This window comes from Helicoverpa zea, chromosome 3 (genome assembly GCF_022581195.2).
Source record: "Helicoverpa zea isolate HzStark_Cry1AcR chromosome 3, ilHelZeax1.1, whole genome shotgun sequence".
Lineage (NCBI taxonomy): Eukaryota > Metazoa > Arthropoda > Insecta > Lepidoptera > Noctuidae > Helicoverpa > Helicoverpa zea.
Genome location: NC_061454.1, coordinates 5,658,758 through 5,673,940, shown reverse-complemented (window position 1 = coordinate 5,673,940; position 15,183 = coordinate 5,658,758). Strand labels below are relative to the sequence as shown.

Genomic DNA, 15,183 nt, shown 5'->3' with positions numbered 1-15,183 from the left:
GCCGCCATAGTGAGACATCTCCAAGCCTACTGCAACACCCTAGGTGTCTGGACTAGGCTATGGAGAATCGAACTCCACCCCGATAAAAGCTTCTCCTGGCTTCCTCCCGCGCCCCCATCAGTCACCATGTTTGGTAGGCCGATTCTTTGGAAGGAGCATGCCAAATATCTAGGTGTAATCTTAGACCAGCGCCTCTCATTCGCCGAGCACATAAGTAAGGTGCGCTCTAGAGGAGCCTTTGTGTACGGTAGATTGCACTTCTTGCTCAATTCAAAGAGCAAATTATCTCTTAAATGCAAGTTACGCCTCTACGTATCGTGCATACGCCCCATCATGATGTATGCTTGCCCTGTGTTCGCACAGGCAAGACATCGCCGCCTTCACCGAATGCAGGCCCTTCAAAACCGTAATTTACGGAAAATCACAGGAGCTCCCTATTATGTTCGAAATGAGATTCTTCATCTCGACTTAAAAATCCCTACCATCCGCCAGTACCCATATGAAGCGTGCCGCCATACGGTACTTCGAACGCGCTGAGAAACACGATAACTCACTTATCGTGTCAGCCAGTAATTATACTCCCTCCCGCATCAGTAGGATTCGCCGCCCTAGGCATGCCCTCCTAGAACCTGACGATGAGATAACTGTCCTCCAAGAGAGTAGTAAACTCACTAGCACTCTACACAAATACAAACCGCGTTCGTACAAACCTCGCCGCCGAGTTCCGCCGCGACGTCCCGTTCTTTGTCCTCCCGACCCTTGCTCATCGAGCCAGCCTGCGAGCTGAGCCAGTAGCTTTAACTTCCCCATTTAATAATAATGATCATATGATCCAGCCTGTCCTCTTGCTGCCTCCCCACCGACGCCCTAAGCCGAGGTCCGACCCCACAGGGGGTACCCTTAGCGCAGTCGCTTAGTTTATAAGTTGTTTTACGCCCCTGGCTGGAGGCCTTAAATTCTAGGCATCCACAGGGAAAAGTCCGGTTAAGCAGTACACGGCTTCCTAGGCTGAACTGCGAGATGCCATACCAAAAAAAAAAGCGAATGTGCGAGTGAGGCGGGCGATTACTCGCATCACTCGCTCGCTAGATACGCACTGTAGAGAAATGACCACTGGTTGCTCTCTCGGCGTGAGTTCTAATCGCTTGGCGAGTGTCGCCGAGCGAGTGTTATCTTTCATAGCTCTTGTCACTCAGCGACAAACTAGTGAAGCGAGTGCTCGCCGGCAGTGTGAACAGTCAGCGATCAACTATTTGTTTATGCATCTCTTTTGTTCACTTGGAAAGTATATCTATTGTACGTTTCTTGAGCGAGGAAATAGCCGATAGTTGTTTTCTCGTCGTTGGTGGGACAACTGCCTTAAGCTTTTGTTGTCTTTTTTATAATCCTATTTATAAGAATAAAAGCAACAGCTGCCACCGCGACACGTACGTGTGGTACCATGATGTTTTAATTCTCAACTGAACGAACGAATATAATGGCTCGGGTTTGCCGAGCGCGGCAGCCTCGCGGTGATACCGAGGCTGCCGCGCTCGTTTGGGGATAGTTTCCTCGCGAGAGAGATAGGTTGCTCGCTCTATGTGGACGCGCCTATATGGAGTATATAGGCGCGTCCACATAGAGCGAGCAGTACGTACTTCTTAAGTACTCTCTTATATGTAGATTGGGTAATCTTAAATGAAAGACAATGTGGACATTTTAATCATTTATTATATATTATTTACAACTTACGTAATAATTTTGTTTAGGAGTAAACTGCAAAGTTTTCCTAGTCTACACTACTGTGCAGAGATTTTCGTTTCAAGGCACAAAAATCTAAATACAAGTCCGTATTGCGATTAATTGCCATGGATTAAGATATTTGGTAGACTGCTTCGCTACTAATAAGGACTTAAGTGCCCAAAACAATACTTAGGAACTTATACATTTTAATATAAATGAATAGAACACCTTAAGTGACTAGATGGTGGAATGTCATCTAATAAGCTACATACATTTAATGTTTTTCTTATCAGTTTTAAGTGTTTTCTGAAAAAAATGTATCGTTAATTAATGCTAGAATGATTTTGTGTATAATGATTTGCTTTAGAGGAAAAAGCTGGAGGTTAGGATTCGATTTAGAAACTGGAATCGTACAACTATCATTATTTAGTTTCCAACTTGAAAACATGAACAACAACTAGTGTCTACCTCCCGCTACACGTAAACAAGTATTATTGTAGAGTGCCACAGAGTTAGACGAGCACACAGCGGACACACACGACACGTCACACCTGTTCACGACCTCCACTGATACGATATTATATAAAAATAAGCCTATTCTCACATCCCTTTGAGGTTACATATGATAATTTACAGAGTGTCTTCACCATGCCCGCTCACCGTCGCATCCTACGAATGTTTTCAACAATTACGAAATTCTCATTAATATAAATTTAATCTATATTAGCTAACAACCAAATACTGGCGCGTACAAGTGCATGTGTATGATTTGGTCTAGCTAACTATGCTGCCAGCAGGCATTCTCTCAGCCCATCGAGGGCGGTTCATTACTGAAAATATTGACAGTTCGAGTCTGCTAGGGCCAATTTTATAAATTGGCTTGAGCGGTACGATATTTTTGCAATTTTATCTAGACGACTTTTTAAGACCGACGTAGTACAGACACAGAACGGCTAGTTTTTTGAAGTTGGTGTAACATCATATTTTTTTTCACAGTGAGTGCAAGAGGGAGTGTGGTCTCTCTCGCACGTCCTGTCTATGATTTTGTTCGTCCTGTGGTGCACTAGTGCTGGGTGAGGCGTCTAGAGCTTGATCTTGCCGGTGCAGATGTCGGTGTAGAGCTGCGGCGTGACGGGCACGAAGTCTGGGCCCGACCGGAAGTACAGCGGGTCCTTGATCACTTCAGGGTCGAAGCCTTCCTTCTGGTATTGGAGTTTCTTCAGCTTGAAGGTGCCTGGAAATGTACATTTCATAATTATAGGTATATTTTAGTGTGGTTACTTTTTCTGATTTCCTTCTTCTATTGAGAGGCAGTGTATCAAACTTATTAAAACCTATCATGTTCCTTCTTAATAAGCCCTTTATGTATCAGGGCTATGGTTTCTCTTTCGAACAATCCCGTAACCTCGGCAGGCTTTGGTCTTAGGACCCCATGGAGGTGAACAAGAGCCTGACTTTAGCGTATAAAATATAAGCAAGGTGAATATGATGGTGAATAATTAAGAATATATCTGACCGTCGCAACTCGGATCCCCAAGACACAGGCTGTAGCCCAGTTTGAGGATCATTGTCAAATACTTATTGTAAATCTTTTTGATGAATTTTGTAATTTTTTTTTTAATGTATACGTACCAGTGATCTCGATATCGTTGATGAGTCGGATGAAGAGCGGGCGGGCGTAGGACGGCAGCGCGTCGTCGAGCTCGGCCGCCACGCGCCGCAGGCACAGCGCGCGGGCCGGGTCCGCCACGCACGCCATGCCCGCACGACCCTCCGTCTGCGGGATCTGGGAAGCAGGAAGCAAGTTTTAATGTTACTCATATATTATATAGCCTCGCGGATCGCAGATCATAAGGTACATAACATACATATTATATATAGATAGGATAATAGAATCATAGGAAAACAACGCTTGGAACGGTCAGCCCGTGGATGAGGACCATCTTATTATGACGACCTTTACCGTGTTTTAAGGCACGATACAGTGGTGGATACCAACTGTCATTCGAACGTTTGGACAATCGTAACCAGTTCTCAAAGGCTTGATAATCAAGTCACTGAAGGGTTACCTGGTAATTGAGTTAAAGAGGTCAGATAGACAGTCGCTCCATGGTACTCAATTGCATCCGGGTTAATGTCTTTGAAATCTACCACAAAGACGACATGTTCCGTAATGGGAACAGCAAGAAGACATGGTGGAGCACTCAAATACCAGTACCATGGTCTTATACCTGTGCTATTTCTATAACTAAATTGACAAATGAACTTGTCCAAACTCACCGAAACCCCATAAACGACACAAGCCTTCTGTTCCAGACAGGGCGACATGGCGTTCTCGACCTCCGCAGTGGCGACATTCTCGCCCTTCCACTTGTATGTGTCGCCGGTGCGGTCGCGGAAGTACAGGTAGCCGAGCTCGTCCGACACCAGGATGTCGCCCGACACGAACGCCGCGTCGCCCTTGCAGAATACATCGCGGACCAGCTTCTTGTTGCTGTCGTCCTGCGAAATGGAAATAGGAAGTTTTAGATACCTTCCTAGTTTTGTTATATTGCCATTTCGCCGAAAAATTTGAAATTTGAGGGAGAGTCAGTTTTCTAAAGCGTACTGTGGAAAAGCACGGTCAACTCGATCAGCTATTTTTTTGGAGTGCCCGCGGTCTCTTACTGGAGGTTCTAATATACTAGTAAGATCCATACACATGGTAATTTGGTATGCCACTGCATATATGAACAGATTTTTCTCTCAGACAGGTATGGGTTTAAGCAAAGACGACATATGGATGGTGCATGGATCGGGAATTTCCAACGACCTTGTTTGCCAACTTACGTTGGGGCAATACATTTGCCCCAATAAAAATAAATGTGTTACATTAGGTGTTGCCCCAATATAACACATTTATCGTTTGCCCCTGTGTAACATATAATTTTTATAATATTTCTTATATATTTTGTTACCTTATCAACGTATCCGTAGTACTCCCGGGACGCGTTGCCCTGAGCGATGAGTCCGATGAACATACCCGGCTCATCTGAAACATTACAGTAACGAGTTCAAGTTCACCGTCTGTTATCAAATCATTGCCACAACGTTATTCCATATAAAATATTAGGAATTTCCGCTCTTAATAGCAAGCGACATAAATAGTGGGGAAATAGTGGCGCGTCATACCGTGACCTACTTTTAATTTATCCGTTCATTAGAATACTGTTTCATTTGACTCAATGAATAAAAGCAATCCACTTTTTTCAAAACACTGCTGGATCAAATGCGAATCTTTCCAGAAAGTCCGACATTAGGAAAAACGAAACCAAAAAAGTGTCTAAGAGACAAGAAATCTAGTTTCAGCCGGTAAGAATCCGGCAAGGCTCTCCTCCTTCTCAAGGTCTAATTTCAATACATTTAACCTACCTACTCACTTCTAAAAGGATCTTTCATCACACCACAACTTCGTGCTTTTGGTAGACCATGAAGAAATTTTTCATATTCGTAGGTCAATGAACTTTTTATCTCGTGGTTTCTTTCTAAAATATAATTGGATTGTGTGTATACTGACTAGGCTTGCAGCGTATGCAGTACCCGTCAGCCCCCCGCACGAGGCCGCCCTGCTCGTCGGCGCGGACCAGCGCGATGGGGTGCAGGCACGTCGGCACCAGCTTCGGCAGGAAGCCCACCGCGCCCACCGTGTTGTCCACGTTTACTGAAATATACATTACATTTTTATTGTATCTTTAATGGCGTTCAACGCCAATTTCTGACTGACTGACTGACTGGTCTCTTACAAGATCAGCCAGCTCCGCAGGACACTATATACCTAGTGCACGAGCATTTGACCACTTGATTAAAGAAGCAGTTAAACTGTACACTTGTTAATAATGTTAAAAGTCTAAAGTGATTTGATTCAATAGATAGTATATTAGTGACAGAGACATGTTTTTCATTCGCGGACAAAGACACGGACGGAATAATAGGTACGTTTTATTGCTTACCTAAACCTAAGCCTAACCTATAAAACATTGACATTGGTTTGCCTAAGCTATAAAACATAATTCATGGGAATGGAAAAACCTCTAATCAAAAACTATGATTGTTATTCTTGACACGAACCGCATAGGTTAATAGGTACCGGCCGATTTCGGTGACGGAATTTTGTGACCACATCCACATTTTTCCTTTCCAATAAATGAAATGAAAATAAAATGCTTTTAAAATAATCTGTTTTATACTTGCCCTACCTACCTACAATCCTAATTTCTGGCAAATGTAGACACAAAATGTAAATGTAGCAACGTATGAACGTAAAGTAAATAAATTAGTTAATCTACCTACTACTTAACAAAAACGATATTGTATTTGTCAACGTATCCGTGAAGAGACCATGTCGAATGTTAGACAATGCTTATTCGCTGCTTGCTTATTGATGCTTATTGCTTATTACTATGCTAGTAGTTAATTATCTATATGTTTTAAATTTAGGTACTCTTGTACTTAAGATAAATAACAGAAGCAAAGCCTTTTAGCCGCGAAATAATTTATCTATAGTAAGTTCAATTCAGTCTTGCGCGCGGCCTTATGTGTGGGTAACCCTTGTACATATACAGTGATTTTGTGTGCGTGACAAGAGGTACAGTCGGGTACAAATACAGTTATTTAGGGGTTGTATAAGGCTGTTTAAAGAAAAACAGTTATTACGTAATTTAATGTTTATTTATTTATAATGATTCTGAATAGCTAGGTACTTGATAAATCAAACGATGAATTTTCGGATTCGCTACTCTCACCAAGGTCAATTATAAATTTTGACTCCATGTCAAAATGTCTATAGTATTCTTCTTTTTTCTTTTGTACATGTCGACAAGTATTACCCAACATCCCTTCATCAATTTGACTTAAACGTTCATTTATGAGTTTCATTATTTCCGTCTTATTTTGGTCGACATTATGCGAAGCAATATAATTTTTTAAAATTCCCCACACATTTTGTTTACATTATTATACTAGACTAACCGTTTTTCCGCGGTTTTACCCGCGTCCCGTGGGAACTACTACCCGTACGGGGATAAAATATAGCCTATGTTACTCGTGGATAACGTAGCTTTCAAATGGTGAAAAAATTTTTAAAAACGGCCCAGTAGTTTTTGATTACAACCAAACAAACAAAGTTTTCCTCTTTATAATATTAGTATAGATTATACGTCTTTTTACATTCTTAGTCCACACTTTTATTTATTGTCCGCGTACCCCGAGCTAGAAAATATGTAAGGAGTATTTAATTCATCTTAGATATTTCACCTCATTTATTTCTTAGATATTGTCAATGTCAATTTGAAAAAAACGTATGAGAAAATAATGAAAAACTGTAAAATGTAATAATAAAAAGCTTTAAATGTTGTTTCATTTTTTGAAACGCTACCTTTTCAAAAAATTTTCTCCGTGAAGAACTAGACATTTTCGTAAACGACTGTACCCATAACAAAAAGCGATAAGAACACGTCATGCTCGGACGACGTCGCTGTCACACGAATGAAAGTTGTATATTTACAAGCCGACGCACACATAGGGCCGCGCGCAAATCTGAGTTGAACTATCTATACCTATCTTTACTTCTGTGCTAATTTCATAAAAAGGACCATTTTTGCTGCTTGTTACGGAAAACCTCAAAAGCCGCTGGACCGATTTTAAAAATTCTTTCACTGCTGAAAAGCTACACTCTCGAGTAACATAAGCTATATGTTATCTCGGTACGGGCAGTAGTTACCACGGGACACGAGTGAAACCGCGGGAATACGGCTAGCAGGTAGGTAATGATTAAGTTCTGTATTGATTTCAAAAACTCTAATCGCCCTACAAAACAATTCAAATGGTGAATTGGACTATATAGATTTGTAAATGAGTTCTTTGAATACTGGACTGAATAAAGCGTTAAGCAATAAATTACAATATCTATTATCGCAACAGTGCGTGACCCCGGCGCCTCATTTACAAATACAAAGTTTGATGTGAGCTTCGAACTGCATAAGTGCATATTGTATGCAAATCAGTTAAGGACTTGCGCAAAATTAAATTATTTATCAGGTGATCCTGTAAAGACCTTTTACACACCAATAAATGGATAATATATCAATATTTAAGTAGGTACAAAACATTTTTTAAGGGCCGTTTTTTAATCATCACTTGACTTCTACTTCTATTAGAAGTATAAATATGGCGATTTGAGATATTTTCTGGATCTTAAAAGTTTTCTCACGATTGAAAAATCGGCCAAAAAAAGAATACAATCTCTAGAAAATATATCAAAAAATATTGCTTAAGTAGATTTTTGAAGAATTTTAATAAATTAAACCTTCACTTACTTATGTTAGCATTCCCCTCGGTGGCTCCGTATATCTCATTGATCTGTGGCACTTTGAACCTGCAAACGACAATAATAATGAATTATTCAACGCGGCACAATTAACAGCGCATACAGATTAAAGGTTAATTGTGAGCAAATGTTACCGACACAGTTGTTATCACTTGGTTACTAAGTTTGCATTGTGCCATATTTCCGGATATGAATGAACTTTCGATCTCTGTTCGTTGTTCTTTCGATCGCTGTCAATGTTCTTCAAAAACGTTTTAACATAACAAATACATATAATAACTGTTTGCATCTATATTATACATAATAAATCTGTAAAAAAACTGTGTCTGTACATTGAATATATTAAAAAAATAATAATTGGGTGGGGTTTAGAAACAGTAATGGAGCACAAATCCAAAAAAAAAATTCTGTCTGTATGTCTGTATATCTGTATGTCTGTATGTCTGTATATCTGTATGTCTGTATGTCTGTTTGTTTGTACACGCTAATCTTCCGAACTACTAAACGGATTTCAATGATTTTTTCTTTGTTGTATTAGTATTAAACCTGGTCAACATATAAGCTATAATTTATCTTCGAAACTTGAAGACCTGATGCAGAACTCCAACAGACCAATAAAACTATAAGAGATACAAATATGGTGCCGTGGCAAAAATTGTTTCATTTGATGAGCATTTTCAGCTGAGACAATAAATTTTAAGATCTGGAACACCTGATGTGGAACCCCAAGAGCCCAGCTTCTCTGTACCATATACAGGTATGACGTTTTAGCAAAAGTTGTTCAATTTGATAAGCACTTTCTATTGACTTATACAAATTGAAGATCTAAAACATCTGATGTGGAACTCCAGGGCCCAGCCAGACTATAGCATATAGAGGTATGACGTTTTAGCAAAAGTTGTTCAATCTGATAAGCACTCTCTGTTGACTTATAAAAATTGAAGATGTAAAACACCTGATGTGGAACTCCAGGAGCCCTGCTAGACTATATGAAGCATATGAAGATATGACGTTTTAGCAAAAGTGGTTCAATCTGATAAGCACTCTCTATTGACGCATTTTTCTTTTCTCTCTCACACAAACAAATAATAACGAAGATACAACAACGCTTGATTTTCGGGTTAAGTCACTGCTTAGTACAAATTTTACATACCTAGACGTGGCGTCACGAGCCCCCACTCTCTAACTTTGTTGCATTATATCTCATTAATATTTTGTATGTCTCTTCCAGACCTCGGGACTACAGAGTTCCGAATTTTTGGGAGGCAAACGTGGGGCCGAAGCCAACACGCTGAAGTCCTTTTGAGACAACTTTAATGAAATGGTGACACAAAACCGACGATTATCCCTTTATACACTATAGAAATGAATCCAAGGACAATCCCCGGTGGACGTCGTTAAAAAAAAGACAATCCCCGGTTCTGTGCTAAACTATTGCTAACTATGGAGGAAAACTACTTGGGCTATTGTGATGGGATGTTAGTGGATGACAATGTATTAGGTACATGTAAAAACGGCAGGTGGAGACTCGCCACCTCACTTACTGGGCCCCCGGGAACCAGTCACTGAATAGCAACAAGAGGGCAACAGGGACATGAGCGGCTGAAGGGTGAGAATACCTCGGCGGACTTTAAACGCAGATTACGCGCTCCCTGTGCTTACCATGAGGCACCTATCCTCCGAGCAGGGCTACTAATCCTGCTTTAGCGACTCCAGTCTGGACGGCCAAGCCAAGCCAGAGGCGTGAGATCTACCCCCGTCATGGTTCACTCCGACCGGCCGGAGATGGGGGACAGTATACACTCCCTGGAGAACTCAGTATATATAGCCCCGCGGGGTCGCTACTCCCCGTCATCAGCCTCAGATGTCCTGCGGTGCCTATATCTCATTATTATTGTCGTTATTATCTCAAGAGCCTTTGTCCCAATTATGTTAGGGTCGACTTCCAGTCACGATGCAACTGAGTACCAGTGTTTTACAAGGAGCGACTGCCTATCTGACCTCCACAACCCGGTTACCCGCTCAACCCAACACCCCTTGGTAAGACTTACTGGCTTCTGACTACCCATAACGACTGCCAAGAATGGAATGTTCAATGACAGTCGGAACCTACAGTTTAACATCCCCTCCAAATAACGGTCGTTGGTATCCAAAATATACGTAGAAAGTACATACGAACTTAGAAAAGTTGCATTGGCAGGCACTTGCCAGACCTGGAATCAAAGACGCACGCTCATACTTGAGAGATTGGTTCTCTACCCACTAAACCACCACGAATTCCACTAAGTCACCACGACTTTGTCATCTACATATTTAATGTTTTTTTACGTAATATTTTTGCCACACACAACTTAAATGCGGACTAATTAGAATCACTACTTTTATCCCTATGTTCACGTCTATTGCGACTATTCAGATCTTTGATTTTGCTGACCTCGTAGTCGCTGGCATAAGGGACAGGATCCGCGTATGAAGTCGCGGGCAGAAGCTATCTCAAATAAATAAATAAACATAGACGTTTTAGAAAAGCGGTCTAGTGGACATATGCGAACTTTAGAAGTTCGTTATCTATTCTACGGATGTAGCCGTGTCTATGACTGTCTGTATCGTGAAAAGTCATCAATCACTGATAACTCAAGGTCATCATGATGATGATGGTGGTGGTTGTGATGACTTTAGCACAAGGTACATATTGATATGGTGTATATGTATAATGTGTGTATGTGTGTGTACCTGTCGACGATCTGCTGCCAGATGGCGGAGCGCATGCCGTTGCCGACCATGATACGCACGCGGTGCTGCGTGTCCGTGTCGCGAGCCGGCTGCGCCAGCAGGTAGCGGCACATCTCGCCGATGTATTGCGCCACCTACACATCATACATTCAATAATATGTTTCTGAAGCAAACCTATCTAGACGGACGCCTATGTCTGACTCCTATGAATGTCCATAACTTTTGAGAATGGAAAATGAAATCCCTGAGGACAATAAAGACTTTAAAAGAACAATAGCAAAAACTAAGCAGTTCTATAATAAAGGAATGTGTCTCAAAGTTGCTGGCAAGGGACAAGATAAGGAAAGAGTTTTTCAGGCACACAAAACAGCATATCTAGACACAATTTCAAAAGTAACTTTTCTATCGCAAAGGTAACGTAGATGACACTACATATAAATCAAAGAAGATCCTCAACCATTTGTTACGACGGAAACATACTCCTCACAAAACTCCAGCTAACTCACCGTGCAATCATACTTGATGCAATCAGCCCAGTAGTTGGAGGCAGAGAACTTTGCGCGCAGCACTGACGGGATGCCGTCTACCAGAGCAGCACCCGTGCCCACCAGCCCGCCAGCCGTGTGGTACAGCGGTAATGGGTTATACATGCGGTCCGACTTCTTCAGGCCTAGCATGTGCACCGTCGCCACTACCACCAACAGGTACCTGGGACAAGGAACCACAGTGTAAACCGCCAAGAATTCTCATGACATGGTAAAAAAAAGATATTGCCGAAAAGACGGACCCCGAATTGGTCTTAATTGGAATTGGTCCAGAATAGCACGGAACACGAAGGGAATGTAGATGGTCACGGAACAAGGCTGAGATGGCCAATGTTCTTTGAAGAATGGCTATGTTCTTTGAACTATGTACTTTGAAAGCCTATGGTAATCTCTAACATCCGTGAATATTAATTAGCGTCGAACTCATGAACGTGCCAATTCATACAGATTTCAATTGTCCTAGTCTTAAATGATGGTAATTTGGAGCATCTGTACAGAATTCTAGTCAGTGAAGTATTGTAATAATGAATCGCGTAACTAACTGTGACGTCATACTACTACGCATATTTTTTGTGAAAGGCACGTGGTCACCGTTTGACTTGAATGGGAACCCAAAGCGAACAAAGCTAAAGGAAGTGTACCATTCTCTTGTAGGCATGCATGAGTCTATTCAGCTCAGAAATGGCTCATGTTTTGTAAACTTTTACCTTTGATCGATTGTGTATGTAGCCATGTTGGAATAACTTTATTGATAAAAATAATGGAAGCATTAAATCTCGTTAAAGATACGCGTTTACGAGTACTCATGTGAGACGTTTTGATCAACACGTTAAATAAAACAAAACAGACGAAAAATTATGATGCAGGTGACATTATTCCTTTTCTGCAATTAACCCAAATTAGATAAATTCTTAAAATTATTGGAGCACTGGGGACAGACTAATTGACTAAAACTCACCATGTTCCTTCTTGAATCCTTTATCTACATTTTAATTAGGCCTTCTGACAACATCACCCTAAATGCTGCTCTATTGAAAAATATATTACAGAAATAATAAATAGATATGGCATTATCTTACTTAGAATTGGGCAGTACAGCGGCTTTAGGCATGCCAGTGGTTCCCGAGGTGTAGATATACAAGAGCGTGTCCTTGTAGCGCGGCTTGTCGGTCACCTCGGGGTAGTCGGGAGGGTGCTTCTCCATCTCGGCTGCTAGGTCCAACACGCCAGGGGAGCACTCGCCGTATAGTTGGAATAGCTTCAGGTCTGAAGGTAGCTGCTCGCGGATCTCTGAGATAGCTGTTGAGGGAGAGGAAATCTGTTAGTGGGGTCCATTGAGTTCAGAGGATCCATTAGTTGAGAATTTTGAATATAGTGTGTGGCTGGATCACACCTGGGCACATTTTTGGTTTCTCTTGTGAAATAGTAAATAGGTTTTACATATTTTTATCGGTAATCAGTCAAGGTCAGTTATTCCATTCAATCGATCGAATGGTTTCACAGTGAAATCGTAAAACAGAGTTGTGGTATTTGTTAAAATAAAATTACCATAAAACACGCATTTTGTAGCATGAAGTATCATGTAATACACACTACACTTTTTCATATTGTTATACTTAGCTACTCGCAGTTTGTAAATATTCAAGTAAGCAACATTATTATGTCATAATCTTCAAAATTATCAGATTTATGCAATGGTTAACTTGCATCTGTCTACATGTGGCCTTGTAAAAGATTAGGATAACACGTGTGTGTGACGGGATATGTCTGCAACGATCATTAAGTACCATTACATTGTTAAAAACTGTACAAAAAATGGTCGTAGGTACACGAAATTTTATCTCGGAAGTTTCAAAAAATCTCAAGAGGGATATACTATTCCGTGCACCAATTAATTGTGATAATGGGGCTTATGCTTTAAAATGAGGTCCAACCAGGCAAGTGGAGTAGTAAATGTAATAATTCAAACAATAATAAATGTTGTGGTTTCATCAGTTTTCAGCCTTTGATGGTAATTTAGCACAACGGGAAATCAGCAGTCTACCCGAGCGAGCGTCAATATGAAAGCGGCGGTCGTCGCATAAATGCATTATCGGATTTCTGTCACGAATATATAGTAGAGAATCGTAATGAGTTTCTGTAGGATATGGCTTATTCATATTCAAAGGTTTTTTTTCAAACCGAAGAACTAAAACTTTTTACGTGAATGGTATTAATGAATTTAAAAATATTTTCCAGTTAACATTATCACCTTTTACGCGTAATTAAGTGATTTGAATTACACAGCTAAACAAGTAAACATGAGTAAATATTACGTAACGTGTGTATAACAACACGTTATAATATTTACAATAGCCAGACAAGAGGGTACTTGAGTCATCAACACTCACTGCCTGCCCCTTTGTAAATTGCGAAACGGTACACTTCAGTGTATCAAATTCGAGTATTTTACCAACAAGATATTTTTTAACTTAAAGAAAAGGGAGCTTAAGGCTGTAATTAATGGAATTGCCCTTTGCCTTTGTAGTTTGTAAAAAGGTAGTCATTAGGAAAATTCTTTTCCGTAAATATCTGTCAAAAAATTGCCAAAACAAGGGCCATGGAGAACAAAATGACTAGCGGTGATGTCATAACGCAAAATGAAAATTGTCATAACGCAAAAACTAGTGTCGCCAAAAGCGAGTGTTCGGGAGACGAGGAACGTTACTAGCTTAAGTTGACATAGAAGAAGGCGTCTTCCCTTCCTGCGTAACAAGGGACAATAAGAATAAACAACTGTGCAATAAGACTTACCGTCAGCCAACTGATCGGAGAAGACAACAGCCTTAGCTTTAGCGACTTGGATGCAGTGCAGCAGCGGTTTGTGGCGCAGGTTGCTGTTGATGAGAGCGGAGACGGCGCCAAGCTTGGCCATGCCCAGCCACGTCCACACATACTCCCCGCAGTTGGGCATGAACACGCAGACCACGTCACCACGCTTCAGGCCGAGGTGCTCTTGCATAACTCGAGCCACTTTGTTGGAGTTCGCGGCCATCTGTGACGAAATAAGTTGTTAATCCTTTTAGTGTGATCTAATGTGAACAGCTTGTGAGTGAGTTGCAGTAATGTTATATTTGGCTTTATGTAATGCCATGAAGCCTCAAAAACTATGAAAGACTTCCTAGTCCTCTAACATTTTAATCAGTAATCCCATGCAGCATTCGCATTTGATAAATCATATCATTTCTAACGCGATCAGCTGTGATATGTGTGTGGTGTGTGTCCTATGTATTCTTCTTCAAAGCATCATATCGATAACAAGACACAGTGGCCACAGTATAATTCTAAATACTTTTAGGTAAACAATCAATATTATTTTCTTGCATAATAAATGAAAGGGTCTATCCCCAATATGAATAAAAAAATATGTATGAAAATTAGGTCAAATCATTTCCTTGGTGACATCAAAACAATTATTACATTCACACCATTTTGACTCAAAGCAAGTACATCTTTGAGAAAATATAACGTTTGTAATATTACGAAGCTCATGAAATATTGGGTAACAACAGCGTACATGATATATAATATTACGTATGTCCATTCAAAGGTGAAGGTCACTGCGAATTGGTATAATGGTACTTAAGTGAATAACTAAGTAAGTAGTGTATCCTAGTACTTAAGTATGATTGAAATAAATGGGTATAATACCCAGATTTTGAATGAATAAATATTAGAGAATGTAATTTCTTTTTCAGAAAGAATTATTAACTGGCCCGTTTACCCTATAAGTCTTATTAATTGGAAGTCTATAAAGGAGGCTAGGTTCTCGACTGACGT

General features: G+C 40.6%; 1 protein-coding gene across 1 annotated transcript in view; it reads right to left on the bottom strand.

Moving 5' to 3' along the window:
* Window positions 1-1,692: 1,692 nt before the first annotated feature.
* The window catches only part of LOC124645681 (long-chain fatty acid transport protein 4-like), a 26,443-nt gene continuing 12,952 nt past the window's right edge, over window positions 1,693-15,183 (bottom strand). The window contains exons 3-12 of the mRNA XM_047185532.1: window positions 14,158-14,398; window positions 12,444-12,663; window positions 11,326-11,527; window positions 10,820-10,953; window positions 8,076-8,134; window positions 5,279-5,422; window positions 4,680-4,753; window positions 4,003-4,224; window positions 3,355-3,508; window positions 1,693-2,956 (exon numbers count right to left, since the gene is read on the bottom strand). Of these exons, the coding sequence (XP_047041488.1) occupies window positions 2,805-2,956; window positions 3,355-3,508; window positions 4,003-4,224; window positions 4,680-4,753; window positions 5,279-5,422; window positions 8,076-8,134; window positions 10,820-10,953; window positions 11,326-11,527; window positions 12,444-12,663; window positions 14,158-14,398 (1,602 nt within the window). The 3' untranslated portion in view covers window positions 1,693-2,804. The remainder of the gene's footprint in view (window positions 2,957-3,354; window positions 3,509-4,002; window positions 4,225-4,679; window positions 4,754-5,278; window positions 5,423-8,075; window positions 8,135-10,819; window positions 10,954-11,325; window positions 11,528-12,443; window positions 12,664-14,157; window positions 14,399-15,183) is intronic.